Source organism: Nilaparvata lugens, chromosome 6 (assembly GCF_014356525.2).
Source record: "Nilaparvata lugens isolate BPH chromosome 6, ASM1435652v1, whole genome shotgun sequence".
NCBI classification, from domain to species: Eukaryota; Metazoa; Arthropoda; class Insecta; order Hemiptera; family Delphacidae; genus Nilaparvata; species Nilaparvata lugens.
Genome location: NC_052509.1, coordinates 6,656,033 through 6,681,215, shown reverse-complemented (window position 1 = coordinate 6,681,215; position 25,183 = coordinate 6,656,033). Strand labels below are relative to the sequence as shown.

General features: G+C 36.0%; 1 protein-coding gene across 1 annotated transcript in view; it reads right to left on the bottom strand.

The window, feature by feature from the left end:
- The window catches only part of LOC111055982 (gonadotropin-releasing hormone II receptor), a 59,895-nt gene that overhangs the window by 20,984 nt on the left and 13,728 nt on the right, over positions 1–25,183 (bottom strand). The window contains exon 3 of the mRNA XM_039430034.1: positions 15,165–15,358. Coding sequence (XP_039285968.1) covers positions 15,165–15,358 — 194 coding nt within the window. The remainder of the gene's footprint in view (positions 1–15,164; positions 15,359–25,183) is intronic.

Genomic DNA, 25,183 nt, shown 5'->3' with positions numbered 1-25,183 from the left:
GGTATCCTTGTCTATCATTCAATGGCAGATAGCGCTATCTTTTCTAGCTCCACAAAGATTCCAGCGTTTTTTAAAAATGTAGAAATTGATTAAAAAAATATTGAATCCCAATTCTGAAAATGTATTATTTAATAATGTGAATCTGAATATTCACTATCACTATTCTGTGAATCTTTGAATCTGTGATTTGTCTATTACTTTCATAGTGAATAAAATATAAATGAGGGCATTTCCGGAAAAAGGGCACATAGGCCAAAAGTGTATTTTGAGTAAAATCAGTTCAAAGTTTTTGTTTTGTTAAATATGCTTTTAGAACCAGACCAGAATTTTGTAAACCTTTATAATTTTATGAATCCAAACATGCTATCTGATCCTGTATTGGAATTTAGAAAATATATGAAAATAATACCAACTGACTATTACCTGAAAATGGGCTCCAGACAGCAGTGCATAGAGAGACAAAAGAATTCATAGAGTGCTCAGTTTTTGAGATAATGCATTGTAACTTTGTGAGTCTACTAAAAATAACAGGGCGAATAGATTGGAACGATAATCGGAAAATTTCATTTGATCATTTAATGATCCTTTAGACAGAATGAACAGTTAATATAACATCAGATATACAGAGCCGGTGAGAGGAGAAGTGGTGTAAGTAAATCATTGGAATTTTTCCTGAGGATCATTCTGTGACATGGAAAAGTCAAGTAACTCATAATCGTTTATATACGGTACCATAGAGAAACAATAGCGTAAGTAGATATCCCATGGTATAGGGCGTTATGTCGCAACTTTTACTGTTATCTCAAGCCGATTACTGTTGATTAATGTCGATTTTTACTGTTTTGTTGGGGTGAGAGTGTATGAACGGCACAATATGAGAGACTACCAGTGTCACACAGCTTCACGGGAAAGAATTACATGGACTATCGGCTTGAGATACCAGTAAAAGTTGCGACATAAACGCCTATACCATGGGATATCTACTTACGCTATTATTTTTCTATGGTAATATATAGAAACGATAAAATTTTCAATTTATTTCTCCAATTCATTCGACAGTAATCTGCTTGAGATTACAGTAAAAGTTGCGACATAAACGCCCTATACCATGGGATATCTACTTACGCTATTGTTTCTCTATGACGGTACCTAGGTGACAGTGGAATATATCTATGTAACAGATCAGCTGATACGTTTGAAGGCATAGTGGATAATATAAAGGCATGTTAATTTTTTAACAACATTAACTTACACAACATTTCCTCCACCGGCTCAGCTTTCCTCTATAGAAGGCAGTAGTAAGGCAGAGAAATAGCAATGCTGTTCTTCTCACGATAGGCAGATTCATTCACCAATCATTCACTATTATGTGTGTTTCACTATTAGTGTTTTAACGGAATTGGGATTTTGTGATACGTTAGAATAGAATGGTTATAATGAAGATAATGGAGATATAATGGATAAAGGAGATACGGATTAAACGTTTTTGTCATAGTCATTCAATTCCAGCTGTTTTACATCCATGAAATCAAGCCGGTAAACAGCTGATTGTAGAACAAATAAACATATGATTATTACTAGTATGCTGTAATGAAATCATATGTTTTCTTCACAGTCGAGTATGTTTCCTAGTTCCGAATAGGAACAGCAAAACTGGTACAAAAACCGTCTTTTAGCACTCAGGTGGAAGTTTGTCAACTACAATCATAGCAACCCACATTTTTCATAAAAATGATTATATTGAGATCTTGTAAATTGAATAAACAAATACCACCAAATAGTTATTCATTATAACAATCTTGTTCAAAGATCATTTGAACATCACAACGATGATATCTTTTGTCTTGCATATCCCACAATGGACATGCTCTTGAACCAAACTATCAACTTTTCATTGTCCATAGTTAAAACTTTATAAAACAGCAACTTCAAAAAACAAAAGCAACCAAGACTATGAAACAATTTTTGGTTAGGAATACTTAGTTGTCTCAGCTCGACTAGTTAGTTCGGCCGGAAGAGCCGGAAAATCTGTTCAATTCGGATCGAAAAATTGATCGGCCGGAGACGGCCGTATGAACTTGTTGCAATGGACGAGCATCTATCCCTTTCTTTGTGGGGGATCGTTCGGTAGTTTTCGGCCGATGCTAGTTCGGACGAAAACGGTTCTAGTGGACGGCCACCTTATTCAGTTTGAAACTGTCAGCTTTAGTCAAATGGTGATATTGTTGTTGATGAAGTTAGGATTGCTGAACAGAAAGTTCTAGTCTGGAGGTATTCATGGCTGTTCACTGTTAGTCCAGTCAATATAGACATAAAAAGTGAGTGTGCTTGCAATTTATATTGCAGTTTGATTTTTTAATATGCTATTTGGATACATGAGAGAAGTCCAGAAATAATTTCTTCATGCCAAATTTCCTTGTGCTAGATACAGGGTGACCAAAAAACCTCGTATTTTCGGTTCATTTCCCAGTTTTCAGCTATTTCTGCCAAATTCAGTGATCGGATAAAAACATTTGATCTCGCTTTTTTTAGATTATGAAATTCTGAATAGAAGAGATCACTTGAAACTCTCTATCTCCGTTAGTGCTGACTTATGATTTTTCAAAAATGAGTGAAATTGAAGAAAGAATCAATTCTGATGAATCTTAGTTCATGATCAACAATATCTTCCGATTGTTACAATTTAGATGTATAATTCAAATCCCTCTGGGCGTATTTTTGTGCTCTACAATATGAAATCAACAGCCATATAGATTTTCATATAGATTTCCAGGTATACCTGATAACAATGCTCCTTTTACTGTGAAAAACACCTAATTTTCAGCTTCAACCATCATCACCTCAACCTCTACATTGCCCTCATTGATATTTCGCACAATGATATAAGTTCATGACATTATGTTCTATGAGAATCACTGTAAAGGTACGTACAGATATACGCGCCGCGAACATGATCAATTCACTTTTAATCAGCTGATTATATCTGTATTTTTACAGAAACGGTAAGATACAGATAAAAAGCTTGGCATCAGCTGGAAAAAAGTGAATTGCTCATGTTCGGGCGCGTAAATCTGTACGCACCTTTAGATGCACTTCATTTCAATATTTCCTAACTATTATTTCATTTTTGACAAAATTCCAAGTCTCACCAATTGTGGGAAAGTTCCACAACATGAATATTCACTCTACAAACGTAATCTAAGAAGATAGTTACAGAGAAAATCAGAAAGATACGGAATAATCTTCATTGATTAACACTTCACAACAAGCAGTTTTCAATGATTTCGTTTTCTAAAAGTTTTTCTTTGCTGACGGTGATGTCAACATGATCTCCAGGCATGTGCGTGGGTGCGTGGGTAGTCAGACGGATGACGATTGATTGATTGATTGAGTACTTTATTTATGTAGATTACAATATATACTGGCTTATACACTTATATACAATAGCTTACAATACAGCAAAATTATAGATGAATTTACAAAATATAAATTAAGAATAATTAATATGAGCTGTATATGATATGGAAAAACCAATTGTAATAACTATAGATTAAATAGATAATATTGTTATGCATCTACATAAATGGCGGAGCTTTGGACATATCAAGTCCATTCTTCGGAAGAATATTCGAAGTATCTTCCACTAACTCTCTACCAAATCGTCTCATACGACGATAATAGATAAGTGGAGGTGTGTTCCACATTTCAGGGTGGATCTGAAACGTCTTGAACCGTCCTAACCAATCCATGCTATGAAGACAGATTATAGGAATATACTGTACGAGTATTATAATATTATATATTATAAATGAATTATAATTATTATAATATTATACAAGACCTGTAGCCTACAATATTCCAGCTTCAAAACGTTTTGAAGCTTAACTAATCCATACTAGTGGTGTAAAAGGATGGTTCAAAAACATCAATCGGTTGATCCGAAGGAAGATGAGTAGTGGAAAGAAAAGAAGAAACGGAAAGACGAGAGAAAAAAGGAAGAGTAGGAGGAGAAATAGGAGAAGGTGGAGAAGGAGGAGGAGAGGAGGAGAAGGAGAGAAGGAGGAGAAGGAGAAGGAGGAGAAGGAGGAGAAGGAGGAGAAGGAGGAGAAGGGGATAAGGAGGAGAAGGAGGAGAAGGAGGAGAAGGAGGAGAAGGAGGAGAAGGAGGAGAAAGTGGAGAAGGAGGAGAAGGAGGAGAAGGAGGAGAAGGAGGAGAAGAAGGAGGAGAAGGGGAGAAGGAGGAAGGAGGAGAAGGAGGAGAAGGTGGAGGAGGAGGAGAAGGAGGAGAAGGAGGTGAAGGAGGAGAAGGGGAGAAGGAGGAAGGAGGAGAAGAGGAGAAGGAGGAGAAGGAGGAGAAGGAGGAGAAGGAGGAGAAGGAGGAGAAGGAGGAGAAGGAGGAGAAGGAGGAGAAGGAGGAGAAGGAGGAGAAGGAGGAGAAGGAGGAGAAGGAGGAGAATGAGGAGAAGGAGGAGAAGGAGGAGAAGGAGGAGAAGGAGGAGAGGAGGAGAAGGAGGAGAAGGAGGTGAAGGAGGAGAAGGAGGAGGAGAAGGAGGAGAAGGAGGAGAAGGAGGAGAAGGAGGAGAAGGAGGAGAAGGAGGAGAAGGAGGAGAAGGAGGAGGAGGAGGAGGAGAAAACATAAAAGGAGAAGAGAAAAAAGAGATGAGATGAAGCAAAAAGAGGATAAATAGAAGCAACAAACAAAAGGAAGAACGGTACGAGCAGAAGATTATCATGAAGGAGGTGAAGAAAGATATCGAAGAAGAGGAAGGGATTGAAAGTAAAACAAAGAGAAACCAAGAGAAGAGGAAAAAGAAACAAATAAAAATAAAAAAAAACTGTTCAAATCTCATGAAATAGGTACACATTATGAGTTCCACATCTAAATCTTGGTCGTCAATATCCCTGATACTTGAAAAATCTCGCAGGTAGCTCAAATCTAGTCCTCGTAATTAGGCTTGTTTCTGCAGCCGATCATCCATTCACACATTCAACGTCTGCCAATTAGATCCCTTTTCACTCGCATTCTGCTCACTTAGAAAAGAGTCACAAAGAACACTCATTACACTAGTTGCTGAATCCGCAAAATTCGAGTGCGGGTCGACACCCCAAATCCACTGCAAACAACCATCCCCTCCCACCCTCCTGTTACTACCCCTACAGTCGAGATGATCAATGTATGTGTATATACAGTCGAACCTCTGTATAACGAAGTCGATTATCCCGAGAAAAAATTCGCTGCAGAGAGGTATTCGTTATTGAGAGGTTCTGTCAAGAAAACTGCCACGATCCTATGGATCTTATAATATCGTATCACGGCGGTAAATAAATGAATATGGTACATAGAACATATCATTGCGAACGTAGGTAGGGTACCTATTAAGCCAATATTATATGGAAATTTGAAATTCATGCAGTTTAGAATAAAAAAACATGTTTTTTGAATATTTATAAAATGTAATAAGTAAGTAAACTCACCAATTTATTTTCAGAAAGCTTGATTGTACTATTAGTAGAGTTTAATCAAAGTACATACTCTGTAGCATTATTTTTAACTCAACTTTCTTATTTTTTAAAATGTTTTATATTTGAAAAAGTGAGTAATTTTCGGCTGAATTTTTCATTTGAATAAAAAATCATGTTTGATAAACGACTCACATCTATTCAAACAGTCAGACATGTCTGGTACACTATTTTTCAATTTTATCTTTGCCTGATAATTTTGAAAGCCTCTAGAACTTCTTGATCTGACGGACTTCTCCTCAGGTTCGTCACAGCTATCACATCATCATCATAGTCAGTTTAAAGGATTGAAATGTGTGACAAAGGCAAGAATGGGAAAGTCCAGTCGCTCACCTGCCTGGTCTACAATAATAACAAGTTCTTGGAATTCAATTTCCAGTAACTTGCATTCAATTTCCGATATGTTTTTCACCCTCTATTGACTGTCTACACCCTATCTTCTTCATACCTAATTGCCATTATTTTTAGTCTATTGACCTTTCTGCTGAAACTAAACAATTCCTTGAAAATAACCGTCTGCTTCCTATCACACTACACTTTGTATGTCAAGAGAAAACTTTTTTGTTGAGAGGTCCGAAATACGTTAAATAGAGGTAAATAAGCAGCCAAAACTCGAAAATGTCATGGGCCCATGAAATTCGTTATGTAGAGGATTTCGTTAGAGGATATAGAGTTATGTAGAGGATATATATATATCAAATCCCCCCCCCTATCAATAGTAGTGGCTTGCTGCCTCTACAATATATATAACACTATAATGGGTGTGATCACTATACTGTAAAATGGATGTATCCATGTATAAGATAACACTTGGCTCCCGTGTTATATGCCTCCCACGTCTTGCCAAGCTGAATGCTGTTACACTTGTTTCTACGTGGGCCACATCAGTTCTAGAACGTGTTTCACGTCATAGGGTAACCGTCCACTGGAAACGTTTTCAACCGATCCGTTCGGCCGTGGATCGCCGAATTTGTCATCCATTGGTACCGTTTACGTCTGTCTAGTTGCCTATTATTGAATCAACTACTATCATAGCAATCACAATTTTTCATAAAAAATTATTATATTGAGATCTTGTAAATTGAATAAACAAATATCCACCAAATTAGTTATTCATTATTAAGCAATCTTTGTTCAAAGATTCATTTGAACATCACAACGATGATATCTTTTGTCTTGCATATCCCACAATGGAACATGCTCTTGAACCAAACTTATCAACTTTTCATTGTCCATAGTTACAACTTTATAAAACAGAACAACTTCAAAAAACAAAAGCAAACAAGACTATGAAACAATTTTTGGTTAGGAACACTTAGTTGTCTCAGCTCGACTAGTTAGTTCGGCCGGATAGAGCCGGAAAATCCTGTTCAATTCGGATCGAAAAATTGATCGGCCGGAGACGGCCGTATGAACTTGTTGCAATGGACGAGCATCTATCCCTTTCTTTGTTGGGGGATCGTTCGGTAGTTTTCGGCCGATGCTAGTTCGGACGAAAACGGTTCTAGTGGACGGCCCACCTTATTCAGTTTGAACTGTCAGCTTTAGTCAAATGGTGAATATTGTTGTTGATGAAGTTAGGATTGCTGAACAGAAAGTTCTAGTCTGGAGTGTATTCATGGCTGTTTCACTGTTAGTCCAGTCAATATAGACATAAAAAAGTGGGTGTGCTTGCAATTTATATTGCAGTTCTGATTTTTTAATATGCTATTTGGATACATGAGAGAAGTCCAGAAATAATTTCTTCATGCCAAATTTCCTTGTGCTAGATACAGGGTGACCAAAAAACCTCGTATTTTCGGTTCATTTTCCAGTTTTCAGCTATTTCTGCCAAATTCAGTGATCGGATAAAAAACATTTGATCTCGCTTTTTTTAGATTATGAAATTCTGAATAGAATGAGATCACTTGAAACTCTCTATCTCCGATTAGTGCTGACTTATGATTTTTCAAAAATGAGTGAAATTTGAAGAAAGAATCAATTCTGATGAATCTTAGTTCATGATCAACAATATCTTCCGATTGTTACAATTTGATGTATAATTCAAATCCCTCTGGGTATTTTTTGTGCTCTACAATATGAAATCAACAGCCATATATATTTCTCATATAGATTTCCAGGTATACCTGATAACAATGCTCCTTGTATTGTGAAAACACCTAATTTTCAGCTTCAACCATCATCACCAGCTACATTGCCCTCATATTGATATTTCGCACAATGATATAAGTTCATGACATTATGTTCTATGAGAATCACTCGTAAAGGTACGTACAGATATACGCGCCGCGAACATGATCAATTCACTTTTAATCAGCTGATTATATCTGTATTTTTACAGAAACGGTAAGATACAGATATAAAAAGCTTGGCATCAGCTGGAAAAAAGTGAATTGCTCATGTTCGCGGCGCGTAAATCTGTACGCACCTTTAGATGCACTTCATTTCAATATTTCCTAACTATTATTTCATTTTTTGACAACATTCCAAGTCTCACCAATTGTGGGAAAGTTCCACAACATGAATATTCACTCTACAAACGTAATCTAAGAAGATAGTTATACAGAAAGATACGGAATAATCTCATTGTTTAACACTTCACAACAAGCAGTTTTCAAGATTTCGTTTTCTAAAAGTTTTTCTTTGCTGACGGTGATGTCAACATGATCTCCAGGCATGTGCGTGGGTGCGTGGGTAGTCAGACGGATGACGATTGATTGATTGATTGTTTGAGTACTTTATTTATGTAGATTACAATATATACTGGCTTATACACTTATATACAATAGCTTACAATACAGCAAAATTATAGATGAATTTACAAAATAAATTAAGAAAATAATTATGAGCTGTATATGATATGGAAAAACCAATTGTAATAACTATAGATTAAATAGATAATATTGTTATGCATCTACATAAATTGGCGGAGCTTTGGACATATCAATGTCCATTCTTCGGAAAGAATAATTATTTGAAGTATCCTTCCCCCTAGCTCTCTACCAAATCGTCTCTTACGGACGTAATAGATAAGTGGAGGTGTGTTCCATATTTCAGGGTGGATCTGAAACGTCTTGAACCGTCTTAACCAATCCATGCCATGAAGACAGATTATAGGAATATTACTGTACGAGTATTATAATATTATATATTATAAATTAATTATAATATTATAATATTATACAAGACCTGTAGCCTACAAATATTCCAGCTTCAAAACATTTTGAAGCTTAACTAATCCATACTCGTTTTCGGCTGACACCACTCTAACAATCTGAACAAATCTTGTATCAACAACGGTTGCCATGACAACCGTCGAACATTCTTGACACGCTACTAATCTGCAGATAATTGAAAGCCTGTCGCCCCGGGCACTTGATACATATTCACATATGTGGCACATGACACAACGTAATATTATAAATGTGATACAATATCTAGGGGTGACATATTCCTTGTACATGACACACTGTGATTATATCGTGGGTAGCACATGACATATATTACGTGTGGGGTGGCGTCTTGGCCCGCCATGACACATGTTGCAATCCATTGAATCGTTTGATTGTGTTCGACAGTGTTCGTCACATAATGTTGCTGACGCTTCGATTCATGGAAATATGTCCCGCTGATTGCTTCAGTGCAGTTGGAGTCTGCTAAGATGCATGCAAATGGCAACCATCTTGGTGGAAACATAATTATTATTATGTCACATAGATTATTGTGTGTTGTATTAATGCACATTCACTGTGATTTGTGACCGTGAGAGAGAGAGAGAGAGAGAGAGAGAGAGAGAGAGAAAAAAAAATACAGATGAAGACAAGACAAAAGACAGAGAGACCGTTCAGAATCAAATTTCAAACAAAACAAAAAATTTAATACAAGAACAATAAATTCACCCTTGGAGCACGGAATTAGAACAGAGAACAACAATAGTATCTTAAGTCACAAGGACGGGAAGGGCTGTTTTGCAGGCGAGAATGATGTTTCAATTTCGAATTTCATTCGAGCACTGCAAAAGACATTCACGTCCAAGTAACTTACACTATTTTTTGTCATAATAATCTAGAAAAGAATAATTGAGAAACAGAAAACATTACCTGCTTGTGCTGACATTACTACATGCATTCTATAAACATAACCTAGTTTACAAGTTCCGAATCAGGAATTTTGATTGTAGTTGACGAAACTTATATGTGGAGCTAAAATGTGGCTTTTTCACCAGTTTTGCTTTTCCAAGTTTGGAACTAGGAAACATATATTCGACTGTAAAGAAAACATATGATTTCACTACTGTATAGTATGCTGTAATGAAAATCAAATGTTTATTTGTTCTACATTCAGCTGTTTACCGGCTTGATTTCATGGATGTAAAACAGCTGAAATTGAATGACTATGACAAAAACCTTAGACCAGTATTATAGAATAGACACGGCCCATTGTATATTCATACTAAAAGTCAATGAATATAGACTAAAGAAAACTTTTCTGCAGAGTTTGTCTACATTATTTTCTATCTGATGCTGACGTCACGATATGGTGATATGGCAGTAGATGTTGGCTTCAGAGGCTAAAATTCCCAGCGTGTCTATTCTATAACTGGTCTAAGACAAAAACTAACGATATTCAGATTGGATCCACGTCACTACTCTCCAGTCACTCCTTCCCTCTCCATCTACTTGTTCCTGATTGGTAAACAATGAATCGAAATTTAGTTCCAAATCCTACCACTAGATGGAAGCAACTACTGGGTCGCAACTACTGCTCAGATCGAAATACATCAAGACCCGCAGTCTTTCTCCTGATTGGTCGAAAGCTATTCGAGACCAAGTTGTGTAGTCTTTGGTGGATTGCAGCAGTTACTAAGTGAAGTACAACTTGTCAAACACTTTTCTTAGTTACGCCAACTTCCTTATTCTGATTAGTTAGCTATAAATTTAGACGTATTTTCAAATTCTGCCACTAGATTGAAGGGTGATGTAGCCTAAATTGTTCACAATACAAATAATGGAACTGAATGAAGTTGAAATCGAAACAATTTTGAGAAGTCTTAATGAGTAATCGATTAACAGAGAAATATTCAAATTGAATGAATTGATTTGATTTTCAAAAATAGGTTGCAACATAAAAAAATCTATTGGTGACCTTTCGATTTAGAACTGCTGCACTATGGTAAGATTCAAACATCTTATCAACTATTGGCTATTCTTGTCAGTCATTGAACAAAGCAGATAGATCCGTCCTCTTCCAATCCAGCACCGTTAACAAAATCCCGACCAAATTCATAGAAAATATGAGCGGGAGCAGAAAACTCACGAATGAAATTGAGGAATGGATATGTACGATTTACATTGAGGAGGAAATATTCTAGAGGCCAACTAATCCTTTATACATTTCTCGTTGCTCTTTTTTACCATCAATTCAAGACACTTATCACTGTTTTTGATTTTACTTAGACTTTCTTCATTTTTTCCCACGTAAATTGGTTTTATTGAATTAATATTATTTTTCCTTCAATTGCACCAAATTTAGTATTTTATTACTAAATTTAACTTTTGTCTATTTGTCACTTTACTGATGCTCAATTCGACTGTTTTTGACTCAATTGTTAAAACAGAGGATTATGTATTTATTTTTCACTTATTCTTTTTATGTTATATATTTACTGTATAAATGGTTAGGTACTTAGAAGGATTTTATATTTTGTTTGTTTTTTCAATTTTTTTTTGTTTTTTACTATTGCTCTATTTCTGTTTGTGTGAAATTGACAAAGACTTGTTTTTTTTTTTAGTTATCAAAATTGAGTGACTGTCTCGTTCATATTATTATATACAATATTGTTGATCATCAACAGCTGTTAAGCTATTGAAGCTCTTTTCTTCTTTTACATCATGATACTGTTTTCCCTAATAATAATTAGGGAAAATGTTCTCCCTATAATTATTGCATTGTAAAACAATTTGTAAAACATATGGATAAATTTCAATTTTAATTGTGAAAAAAAATGCTGTCATTCACCCCGAAGACTGTTTTCCCTATAATTATTGCATTGTAAAAACATTTGTAAAACATGTTGTGAATAAATTTCAATTTCAATTGTGAAAAAATGCTGTAAATCACCCCGAAGACTTCTGCTACTGCAAATATTGACAACAGGGTAAACAGCTAGATGGAAATTCGATGAGCGCTACTATACAAAAATTATTTGTTACCCCAGGAATGATTTTCAGCCCGTGAGTAAGATCTTTTCATCTTTTATTTCCATCTTTAGACAAACATATTCCCTTGTAAAAAATATATTTGCAATGAGTTGATAGCTATTAACACTTAGAATCAATATAGCAATTAAATCTGCATATAGGACATTGTGGACTAAGTAACAAACAAACACTGTGAGGGAGTGGTAGCATAAGTTTATTTCAACAACCTCCCAATGATTTATTTGATTCCAGTTAGTTTCAATGGAGCCTGCAATCTCTCAATTTGTATTTGACTTTCTGAAGTTGTGACCTCTGATGAGTTAATTAATTGACCTATTGCCCTTGTGTCGAACATTTCAAACTTACTCGCTTCAGATTCCGCCATATAGTTTCATAATGAATAGTCGCTACTGAATCTCGGTACTTGAGTTTGCATTGAGCTTAATTATTATTGATAGTTTAAAAGTTGACTAGAACGATTGTGATTTGGTTTATCGATTTGAGAGTCCATGTTGACTGTCTATGACTACATAAATGAGTCCAGTGTTGAATTTTGAGAGTCCACATCACATCTTTATTTATTTATTTATTGTACAAAATACTACAATCATAATATAATTATGACATTGGAGGGAGAAATAGGCTGAGCCTGTACTATTTCTCTCCAAAAATTTTGATGAAAAGTTAATGTTGTCCAAAGTTTGAGGTTATGATATCACACACTGCTTCTTCACTTGATTTTTGATCCAGGAATAATGATTTGAAGATTTTGAACATCCTCTCATCGTTGTCCAGAGCTATATTGGTGTCTTTAGTAGTTGTTTTTTGAAGTTTACCTATAACACGATCGTAATTTTTAATTGGATATACCTTTAATGTCCTGAATTAATAAATTCAATTGTATGTCCTGAATTTATAAAAATAGATTTAAAAATTATACGTTTCTAAGGATTCTCCCAAATTTCTGTTTTGAGTTTTGAGCTAATTTGAAACTAGGAAAAGTGAATGTCCGACCTGTAGAATTTACAAAATCTCTTAATTCATTTCATCCATCAGAAACATGTGCTTGACCGTTCTAGTTCGGTCTTGACCTAGTGTTTTCGAGAGAAAGCTGGTTGTATTAAATTTTCGATCATCTCTTATGAAGGTAGAGAGCTCAGAACACCCTATATCGTTAAACAGCTTGAGAAAAATTGTAGAATTAGCAAAATCGTCCTAGATGGAAACTAGAAATTGGGAAGGAAATTGATGTTAAGCCAGTAGATTACAAAAGTTAGTTGAGCTTATAAGAGCTTCATATTGCTGGATTAATCTATTTTCTCCAAGCAAACTATTCATAGGCTGCAACTCATTTCCTGATAATATTCTTCGCGAAGGAATTAAAAAAGTTGTAATGGAATTGCTGTGAATAAATAGCAATAAATTCAAGTTTAAGCTGAGATTATTGGAGTTTTGAGATTGAATGGAAAGCAATTTTGAGCTGCAAGAAAATGAGTAAACTTTCCATAATGAAAGGAGTCGAACTTGTCAAGTCTGTTATCAAGATAATTTTGAATCTTTTTCGGGTAGTATGATCGTTCTCTATTCATATTCAAGTTCCAACTTAGAACTGTTTGTGAAACAAATTAAGAGTTTATTAAACGCTCCATTCGAAGACATAGCCTCTTATGTATCAAGTTACAAATTGGATTTCATCAAATATTTTAAGGAGTTTATCAAATACTACATTCAATGTCGTTACATTCTCAGAAACTGATATAATAATTCGAGTAGGCCTACGTATCTATAATAACATTAGTCCAGTCAATATAGACATGGGAAAGGGGGTGTGCTTGCAATTTATATTGTAGTTCTGATTTTCTAATATAATATTTGGATATATAAGAGAAGTCCAGAACCAAATTCTTTATGCAAAATTTCCTTGTGCAATATACAGAGTGGCCCAAAAACCTCATATTTTCGGTTCATTTTCCAGTTTTCAGCTATTTCCGCCAAATCCAGTGATCAGACAGAAAAATTTGCTCTCGCCTTTTTTTAAGATTACAAAATTCTGAACGATAGTTCGTACATCTCCAATGAGTACTGAGTTATAATTTTTAAAGAATGAGTGGAATTTTGAGAAAAAAATCAATTTTAAGTAGAATTCAAAATCCCTCTGAGAGTAATTTAGTGCTCTACAATCTGAGACTAGGTAGAGCGCTCGATCTCATATAGTTTTCCAGGTGTACCTGACAACAATGCTCCTTGTATTGTGAAAACACCTTATTTTTAGCTTCAACCATCATCACCAACTTCATGGTCTTTACATTGATATTTCGCACAATGACATGAGTTCATAAGATTATGTTCTATGAGAATCACCCGTTAGATGCACTTCATTTCAGTATTTCCTAGTGGAGAGGCGCGCTTAAGGACGCCTCAAGTATCAAGAATTCAAACACTTATAACTTTTGACACAATGCTCGGATCTCATCGCACTACACTCATTTTTTTTGGCTCATCAAGGCGGTTCAAAATTATGCATTACAAGTCAAATTCGGTCAAAAAATGGGAAATTTATTGTTGAATGTACTTAAAATGAGGTTTTCGAGCCACTCTGTATATAGCACTAGGAAATTTTGCATGAAGAATTTGGTTCTGGACTTCTCTCATGTATTCAAATAATATATTAAAATATCAGAACTATAATATCAATTGCAAGCACCAATGTATATAGTGACTGGACTACATAAAGGTGCGTACAGATATAAGCGCCGCGAACATGAGCAATTCACTTTTAAGAAGCTGACTATATCTGTATTTTTACAGAAACGGTAAGATACAGATATAAAAAGCCTTAGCATCAGCTGATTAAAAGTGCTCATGTTCGCGGCGCGTATATCTGTACGCACCTTTACAGCTGTAGTTCTTTATTCCGATTATATCAGTCCTCATATACAGGATTCCAATTCGTCAGATTCCGTAGATTTGGCGGTCTACATCTTCGTTTTTTTCCAAGTAGATTCCAATTCAGTATTCTCTTATTCTCTGGAGAATAAGATAATATCCTCTATCTTATCCATTTCTATGGAAAAATATATCCATTTCAATATTCACTATCTTAGATTCTTTTCCTCTACCTCTCATATTGATGAGATGTTAGATATGGAGAGATTTTTTTTTGTACATGACAATGTTCAATTATATAGTTATGATTCATATGACTCTATGTCAAATATTGAAGAGATTTTTTATACATGACAATGTTCATTTGTATAGTTATGATTCATATGACTGTACTGTATTGAACAAATAAAACATATTCTATTCTATTCATATTTTCTATAAAGATTATATTAATTTTTCAAATATTGATGAATATCTTGAGAAAACAAGGTCTCTATAAAGAATATACTCATTGACCAACTTATTTTGAGGAGTATTTGAAATATTTCGATGAAAATACCTGAGGTAAACTGAGTATGAAGCTTAGAAGCCAAGCGCCGGCTACCAGCTTCGTACAGCGTTTAGCTGTGCTCAGAGATCTCATAGGATAGCGCACTGCCAGGAAGCGGTCCAGCCCTATTAGCACCAGGATAAACGTTGACAGGTACAGGCTGAACATCTCTGCGAATTTGAACAGTTTACAAGCCGTGTCACCTGCAAAAACACACAAAATATTGGAGAAGAATGCAAAGATCACGTTGAAAATGATAGGATGAAAGTAGAGAATGATTAAGAATCTAAACTTTCTGACCCGTTTGCGCAAAATCCTGTTAAATTTGAATCATGATTGAAAGCCACTCGAATCAATCAGAAAATACTATATTAGGAAGAGGCTCCGTGAGCTTGTAGTTCACAAGTCCGAAAAAATTGACAATGAACTATGAATTTATTGTCGGCAGAATATCCAAAAATTAAATTTTGTACAAGCAACGTTTTTTACATGCATTTGAAGTCGCAGTCAAGGTCATTCATTTTTCAATGCTACTTTCCCTTTTCTTAGTGCACATGTCAGAAGAAATCAGAAAAAAATGTACAATTATCTACGAATTTTGTGTCGTCTGAATATGCAAAAATTCAATTTTGTACAAGCACCGTTTTTTTACTTTCCTTGCCCTATTACCATAGGTAAGAAAAGTATTGCTTTCCGGAAAAAATTAAGGTACCCCAATTTGTAAATTTCTATACGTTTCAAGGTCCCCTGAGTCCAAAAAAGTGGTTTTTGGTCATTGGTCTGTATGTATGTATGTGTGGTGTGTGTGGTGTGTGTGTGTGTGTGTGTGTGTGTGTGTGGTGTGTGTGTGTGTGTGGTGTGTGGTGTGTGTGTGTTGTGTGTGTGTGTGTGTGTGGTGTGTGTGTGTTGTGTGTGTGTGTGTGTGTGTGTGTGTGTGTGTTGTGTGTGGTGTGTGTGTGTTGTGTGTGTGTGTGTTGTGTGTGTGTGTGTGTGTGTGTGTGTGTGTGTGTGTGTGTGTGTGTTGGAACAAGGTATAATACGGGGAGACAATCAAGTATACACAGCACATTAAGGGGAGGTGTGTACACTAAGGGGAGACCCCGTAGTGTCACTGCTCAATTTTAGTAAAAATCACTTCTACATGCTTAAAACCATGTAAAAACGTAATAACTTGAAATTTGGAACTTGAGGTCCTTACACTATAAGTATCCGACACGAACAATTTGGATCCAATATGATTCAAGATGGCGGCTAAAATGGCGAAAATGTTGTCAAAAACAGGGTTTTTCGCGATTTTCTCGAAAACGGCTACAACGATTTTAATCAAATTCATACCTAAAGAAGTCATTGATAAGCTCTATCAATTGCCACGAGTCCCATATCTGTAAAAATTTCAGGAGCTCCGCCCCATCTATGCAAAGTTTGATTTTAGATTCCCAATTATCAGGCTTCAGATACAATTTAAACAGAAAATTTTGAGTGGAAAAGATTGAGCATGAGAATCTCTACAATTGATGTTCAATAACATTTTCACCTAAAATTGAAAATAAGCTCGAAATTCGAGAGAAAATGTGATTATTTCAATTGCTAACTGTTGACAACTGTTGATTCTATTTAATCATTCACTATGAAGAGATAGCAGACCTCGTGTGTGTTTCCAGCGTTATTGTCCTGTCACCAGCTGGCTCAGATCTTTGAATAGTAGTAGACTTGAGATGCGCGGGATCACTAGCGTCTGGTGATCAATTTTCATAACGGCAAGGAAAGTTGTGTGAGTGCGCCACACCAGATTTTCCTAGGCGCTTTTGAAGATGGAGTCAAGGTCATACATATGAATGATAATTTTCCTATGTTGGCTATATGCCAGCTACGCTCTATTTTCTGTTGCAGGCAGTATATAAGCAGGCGTGATGATACGGTTTGTATTACAAGTTTTACAAGTTCACACTTCCAGCATAGGGAAATTAGCATTGAAAAATGACCTTGACCGCGACTTCAAATGCGTGTAAAAAAACGGTGCTTGCACAAAATTTAATTTTTGGATATTCTGCCGACACAAAATTCGTAGTTTATTGTCAATTTTTTTCGGACCTGTGCACTACAAGTTCACGGAGCCTTGGAAAGAAGGCTTTTCGTATTGGTTCCTGTGGCACTTAGTCACGATTAAAATTCAACAGGCTTTTGCGCGACCTTACCTTGGAGTATATTGAAAAACGAATCCACTCTCAACATTTGTTTTATTATTCAAATAACAAAATATTGCCAGAATTCAGAAAATGCACTAAAGATCCGAAGACCAAACATTTTTGTGGTGTGTTCTCTTACAATCATTGATATGATTTGGTGTATTTGTATTAAATGAGAAATTGTCAGAAACCACAGATTTATTGATAGTTAGAAAGACCGGTTTCGGTTGTTACACTAAAATTTTTAAATTCAAAATTTTTAGTTTAGTCATTAGTTTTGAAGTGGAAATTGGACTTTTTGAAGTGAAAGTGAAATCTTAACCTTATTCTTTTTGAAACTTTTATTTGTAAAAATTTGGGAGAAGACAGTTTTGGGCTATGCCTGTTGTCTTCTCCCAATCATATTATATTTATTATAATTATGATCTGTAATGCCAATGGAATAAATAAATACACCATTGTCAATCTCTGATAAACTAAAACCAAGTATTTAGTTTTAGTCAATCAGAGATTGACAATGGTGTAACAACCGAAACCGGTCGTTCTAACTATCAATAAATCTGTGGTTTTTGACAATTTCTTACTTTTTTTGTTCAATATGAATAATTACCACAATATCAACTTGTCAACTAGGTACACAAAAAGTGGAAAAAATTGAGTATTTGTGAAAGGATGAATAGATAAATAGAGTCTTTGTTTAGGAAAAGAACATAACTTAAAACAATTTTTCATCTCGCATCAGAAATCCAACTAGTTTTGACTTGTCAATAAATATTGACAATCTCATTAAATGTTCGACGTTATATCAATGTTGCTTTGTTGTATGGCATTGTGTGGTGAAGGGGGCAATTGAAGGGTGATGCGCATAGCATAATCGCCGGCAGTTGCCGATTGACAGCCAATAGAACAGCTCACTTCTCGTAATGTCGATTTTTGCAAAGTGATCTATTGATTATTTATTGTGATTTATTACAAGTGTCGTCTCGTCTCGTATCGTGATCTGGACCCGGGATCCTGGAAGCAAGAAGGATTTGGACATGAAGGTAGGCCTATGTTATTGTGCACTTAGCAATTTTAATTGTTCAACTTGCTACCCGACGCCAGACAACCCAAAAGTTCTCGATGTAATTGATACAGTCCACGAACCAGAGTGCTGTTTGAGCCAGCCTCTGTCGAATAAACATTAAATATTAAATTTAAATTGGACTACCTCGCGTATTATGCCAGGAACTTACTACACAAATCATACAAAGGAGCGTCAACATACAGCATGATATACAGTTTGTTCACTGAGCTGGATACAAACATTTAACTGCGTATCTTGCAGTTTATTTACAGTATCTCTTTCACTCAGAATGCTAAATTGACTCCAGCGGCAGTGCATTGCTCAAGTTAGCTGCTTGTGTACGCGAGGCATGTGTGTGTGAGCATGTGTGTGTGTGTGTGAAGATGCACAAAAGTATGTTCAAGTTGAAAGCAAGCTGATAGAGTAGAGTGGGGATAGGATGGAGGCGGAGGAGGAGAAGAGAAGGTCGAAGATGAGGATGAGAAGTGTGATGAAGAAGGAAAAGAAGATGAGGGTGAAGAAGAGTGATGAAGAAGGAGAAGAAGATGGGGTGGAGAAGAAGGAGGAGAAACAGTATAAGGAGGAGAAAAGAAGAAGAAAGTTGAGGAACAAGAAATTGGAGGAGGAGGAGAAGATAAGGTCGAAGATGAGGATGAGAAGAGTGATGAAGAAGGAAAAGAAGATGAGGGTGGTGAAGGAGGAGAAACAGTATAAGGACGAGGAAAAGAAGAAGAAGAAGTTGAGGTACAAGAAATTGGAGGAGGAGGAGAAAGGAAGAGAAGTACATGAGAGAAAAAGAGCTAAGAGAAGAAAAAGAGGGAGTGGAAAAAGTGGGAGAAGAACAAAAACTGGAAGATGAAGAAGGGGAAATAGATTATGAGTAGTAGGAAGAGGAGGAGCAGGGGAACATGAGAAATATGATTGAGTACTTTATTCATGTAGATAATAATATATACTGGCTTATAAGAGAGGCTTAGAAGAGAGAGAGGATGAAGAGAAGGAAGAGGAGTAGGAGGAGGATGTAGAAGAGTAGGAGGAGGATGAAGAAGAGTGAGAGGAGGATACAGAGGAGGAGGTGAATGGGGAAGAGGAGGAGGAGGTTGAGAAGGATGGTGAGGAGTGAAGAAGGAGAAGAAGAAGAAGAAGAAGAAGAAGAAGAAGAAGAAGAAGAAGAAGAGAAGAAGAAGAAGAAGAAGAAGAAGAAGAACGAGTAGAAGAAGATGATGAAAAAGAAAAAGAAGAAGAAGAAGAAGATGATGAAAAAGAAAAAGAAGAAGAAGAAGAAGAAGAAGAAGTGAAAAACAACAACAAGAGAAACAACAAAGAAAAGTAGAAGAAGAAGAAAAATAAGAGAAGAATAACAAGCGAAATGACAAAAACAAGATTGAGTCGGAAGAGGAGAAGGAGCGCGAGGATGAAGAGGAGGGAAGGAGGAGAATTTGGAGAAGTGAAGAAAAATAAGAAAAAGAAGGAGAAGAAGAAGAAAAGAGAAAGAAAGTGAGTATTGATCTGATGTAGTACTCGTTCTTTGAAAAAGCTATTCAAATAAAAGGGCAACGCATCCGTCAGAATAGTGAATGAATGAAGCATGGCACGGGTCCATTCAGTAGTCACATAGAATGAGGCACAAGAAAAGTGCGAAAGGAAAATAGAGAGATTTTCCGACACCGCTCCAGAGGTAACAAACTATGCTTGGCAGGTTGTGATTTTCCAAGAATGAATATTATGTTCTGGTCGTATAAGAATATTGGTCATTCCAAGGTATTCCATGAGGATAAATCTTTTTTCGGTCTCCGAAAAATCAGTCATTCAAATTAGTTCTAGTCATGAAATCAATGAACTGGGTGTTCCAGGAAGAGAATATAGCCTAATATGAAATCAACATCAACTATACTAGTAGTTCTGTGAACAGTAGACCTCGCGCAGTTATAAACCGCAGCCTCCTCTTATACTGTCCATCAGAGTAAATCCTGTCTGTATGTCGTGTCGGCGAGATATCGGTGTGAAAACGGCTAATGGCTGTTCGGATTGGTGTATCAAGAATGCTAATTTCCTTTCAAGACATACTGGCAACAGGACAGCCCGAGTTCAAAGCAGAGAAAGTTCGAGAGACAATACTATGTTATTTTAGTTATTAATTGCATGCGTTAATGCACGCAATCAATAGTTCATTTAATAGTGTATAAAATTGCATTAAATGAGGCATGCAATTAATAGTCTACATGGTTTTTTTATCAAGTTACATTGAGATATTGAATTGCATGCGTCATGGCATGCAATTTATAATCTTTCGACAGCTAATTTAAGATGAATAATTCTATAGTCTGATTTTTACTCTAATATTGGCGTATGAAGGAGGCTCCTTTTTCCTTTTATATTATCCTTGAAATGCAAAATCTCCAAAAACCTTGTAAATACGTCGACGCGCAATTTAAAAAGGAACATACCTGTCAAATTTCATGAAAATCTATTACCGCGTTTCGCCGTAAATGCGCAACATATAAACATTAGGAGAAATGCCAAACCGTCGACTTGAATCTTTGACCTCACTTCGCTCGGTCAATTAGAAGAGACTTGGCAGTTATTTTAAGGCACTTTTGATATGTCTTTCATGGAATAAATTTATTTACTAGAAGCACACTATTCAAAATACACTTTCAGGTGATTTCTTGTTTGAACCAATGTTTATTATTATCCTACAGACCTACAGCTCCTGCAATCATCATCTTACTTTTGACATTTCCATGTTCAAAAAACATCGACGCTGTAAAAATGTTTTTCTTGACTTGAAAGTACACCAACGCTTTATAGCGTAACCAACTTCTTCCAAAGTTTTTTTTAACAATAAAGTAGTTTCAAAATATAGAAAACTTCTCTCTAAGCTCCAAGTCACCAGTAGGCTGAACATGACCAATGGGTGACACATAACTGAGAATTCAAGACAAGCTTTTTTCTCTGAACTTTTCCATGGAACAATAAAATGGTTGGGACAGACATTTTCGTGGAACGAAATAAGATACGGGAATATTTTCCCACAGTTCTTAGATGTCTTGGAAGAAATGGGAAGTAGGGCCATTCAGTATGTCAGGTTTTCACGGAATCAAGTTTTTGTTGAGGCTAAGTCGTTCCGCGTAGTCATGTACACCGTTGTACACGAGTTAGGGATTAGGGAGAAATGATTTAAAGGTTGAAAGTTTGGTTGTAGAAAGGTTAGAGGTAAGGTGTTTGCTTGCGAGCGGCAATATGCTTGTATTATTCAGAATTATTCATTAACTAAACGTCAGGCTCGCTTCGTTCGCCATATCCGTCTAGCCAGAAGGCTCCGCCCCCTGGATCCCCGACTGGATCGTCCAAAAATGAGATCAGCGGGCTAGCTTCGCTCGCCTGCATGTAGACAGACCTCAGCGGAACCTCTGTACTGAATTCTGGACCCCCAACTGGATTGTCTAAAAATGAGATCAGCGGGCTCGCTTCGCACGCCTGCATATAGACCTCAGCGGAACCTCTGTACCGAATTCTGGACCCCCGACCGGATTGTCCAAAAATGAGATCAGCGGGCTCGCTTCGCTCGCCTGCATGTAGACCTCAGCGGAACCTCTGTACCGAATTTGAATGTATTATGTCAAATTGATCTCGAAAAACACCGGATACTATATCGGCGTATCTTTGGCGAACAAAATTCTTCCACCTCAGCTAAACCTGTGTACTGAATTTTTTTAAAATATATTTCCATCAATTATTGAAAAAGGTGAGGAAACGCAGAAAAGCTGAGAAAACGCTAATTTTGGCTAATTGGATAAATTCTCTCTTTCTCTTTCACATCAAATTCCATTTTCTTCAATAATCTCTGATTCCTTTTTTCTTTCTATTTACCATTAAATTCCATATGCTTCTTATTTACTCTAGATTACTTTAGGAGGTCCTGGATAAACCAATTTCAATCTTCAACTTGGTGCCAACCTAACAAAATCAACTCAACTTAATGCCAACCTGACAACATTTTTAATTTAGTTACCAGAAAAACTGTTCGAAGAGGTACTCTCTAGATTATAGTTTTATATTAACATATGGTATGGACATTTCAATTATAATAATTTTAAGATATTGGAATAAGAAGAATATACATGCTAAAAGAACCTTAAAAACCCTTAAAAAACTAACCCTTAAAAACCACCCTTGGAGTTAAAATATTGCCAAAAGATTTCTTAGTGCGCCTCTGAAGGGCCAACTGAACATTTTCTCTCTCTTTCTCTAGAAGAAGGAATCTTCTACTTTAGAGAATCTACTACAAAGTAGAGAATCTTTCTTCTCTGTGGTTATTATCTAAAATTATCAACACATCCCAAATATCATTATTATATTGTCATTTAAAAACTTCAACCTACCACCCTAAAATTTTCTGTTACCTTTCAAAACTGATTGAACAGAACCTTCTAGGTCATGTTCACACACCAGACAAAATGAAATCTCGCAGTAAAAAGTAATGTTTCGTATAGCTTTTGTTGGTGGGGAGTCCCTTGCGGGAAGGTCCCCTCCGCCTGAATATATAATTTAAGCCGTCAATGGGCCTTACGACTGTCATACTTCAGCCGGGACCGACAGTTTAACGAGATCTTCGCAGTATTGAGGCATTCCCGTGAGAATGTACAAACTAAAAGGCGCAACGTCCTATAGTGAGGTCCACGTTATAATGACAGTATTTGATAAACTTTGATGCTGCTATCCTTCTCTATCATTCGACAAAGCAGGTAGTACTATCCTTTTCTAGCTCCGCAACGATGCCAAATCTGTTTTTGACAGTGTAGAAATATAATTGATTAAGGCAGAGAATCGGCAACGCTGTTCTTCTATCTTTATCCACTGCCATTATAACGTGGACCTTACTATAGTTATTTCAATTTGTTTGGAAAAGGCACTCGCAGATCCGATATATTGCAGATCTGAGGCATTCTCAAATATTTTATAAAGATAATGAGTTGTATAGCTGCATATCGCTTCGCCAGCAGCAATACAGAAGAGAGTGACGAGCAGGTCAGCCACAGCTAACTTAATATTCAAGGTTACTTCTCCCTGATTCTTATCAGGGTTGCCATTAACGACAGGACAAGTGTGTTGAACATGTGTGTACACACATGTCGTCATACATTGTTGTGTCATCACAGCGAAAGACATCGAACTGAATTGATCAAAGTTAGGTTTTTGTATCTTCGATTTTATGTTGTTTATTTTTTCTCCACTACTCTATTTGAGGTTAAATTATTATCATTAATAATCATAATAATATGTTTTTTCATATAAAAATATAATGTAAAATATGATAACCACCTAATGACTTACTAAACACTAACTAATTGATAATACACACAAAAAAACTAACAAAACCTACTCTAGAACATGGTACGCCATAGTGGAGTAGGTCAATTTCCACACAGAAAAACTAAACAAGTAGAGAACACATTATAAGAATCTGTTGTAACTAACTATTGTATGTAATATTGTAATTTATCTAATATTTTTGTAATTGATGTTGTAGTTTTAGTTTTTTGGGAAATAAACATTTATTATTATTTATTATTAAAGTAAAACTTGACTCCTCCAGTCAAACCTTCTTTAGAAAGTTTTGGAGAATTTATATTTCGTCTGGTTATAATAACAAACATAAATGGAAAAATACTTATGAAAAGAAATCTTACAAACAAAAAATGAAGAATAATGAACAATTAAGCAAGAATGACAGATGATAAGAAAAATCCTTTTCAGTGTAAAATTTCAAAAATTATTTTTATAATTGTTCATTATTCTTCATTTTTTGTTTGTAAGATTTCTTTTCATAAGTATATTTTCCATTTCTGTTTGCTATATTTTCTGTAATAAACTCCTTCCTCTGGGAGTACCAGGACGAAGGAAGAAGGAAAGGAATAATACTGAGTGTGATGATGCCCACATAAGCTCTTAGGCTTGTGCCTAAGCTTGTGCTTGTCCGGATCGGACGATTATATTTGATGCATTGTTTTCAATTGGAGTGCGCATACCTATCCGCATCGTATAGTCATGCGCACTCCAATTGAAAACAATGCATCAAATCTAATCGTCCGATCCGTCCGATGCGTGCCATCCGTCTGATGACGATCTGTGTGCGCCTACCTTTATCGTCTCCTCCGAAAGACAGGGTGGCCGTATTATATGTTTATGAATAATTATAATTTTTCAGTGTCTTTTTTATTGTTATTGGTTATTGTTCATGCTATGTTCGAAGCTACTTCAAACAGCTGTTTTTTGTTGATAGCCTCTCTCTGATGTCGAAACACACATGAACATATGTGTGTGTGCAAGATGAACATGTGTGTGTTGTGTCGCTAGTGGCAAGCCGTCCAAGTGGGTAACCGTCCACTGGAACCGTATTCATCCGATCCGTTCCGCTGTTGGATCGGTCGAATCTGTCAGCCGTCAACTCGGCCGAATACTCGGACGGGTATTGGACTCGGTCGTCCATTGGAACCGTTTTCGTCAGTCCAGTTCAGTAGTTAGCTGGTTGCCAGAAAGTGAAGTGACAAGCTAGTTCCCTAACACATCAAAATAACTTTTTGTGTAGTTGAGAAGTTGATATTGTGGTAATTATTCATATTGAATGAAAAAGACTAAGGGCCGTTTGCACAGTGACAGTTTAAACTAAATTTCATTTCAAACTGGATTAGATCCGTATCAAGTCTCTTTTGTTATAATATGATTTATTTTGAGTTTAAACCACCAGCTGATTAAATTCAGTTTAAGCTTTG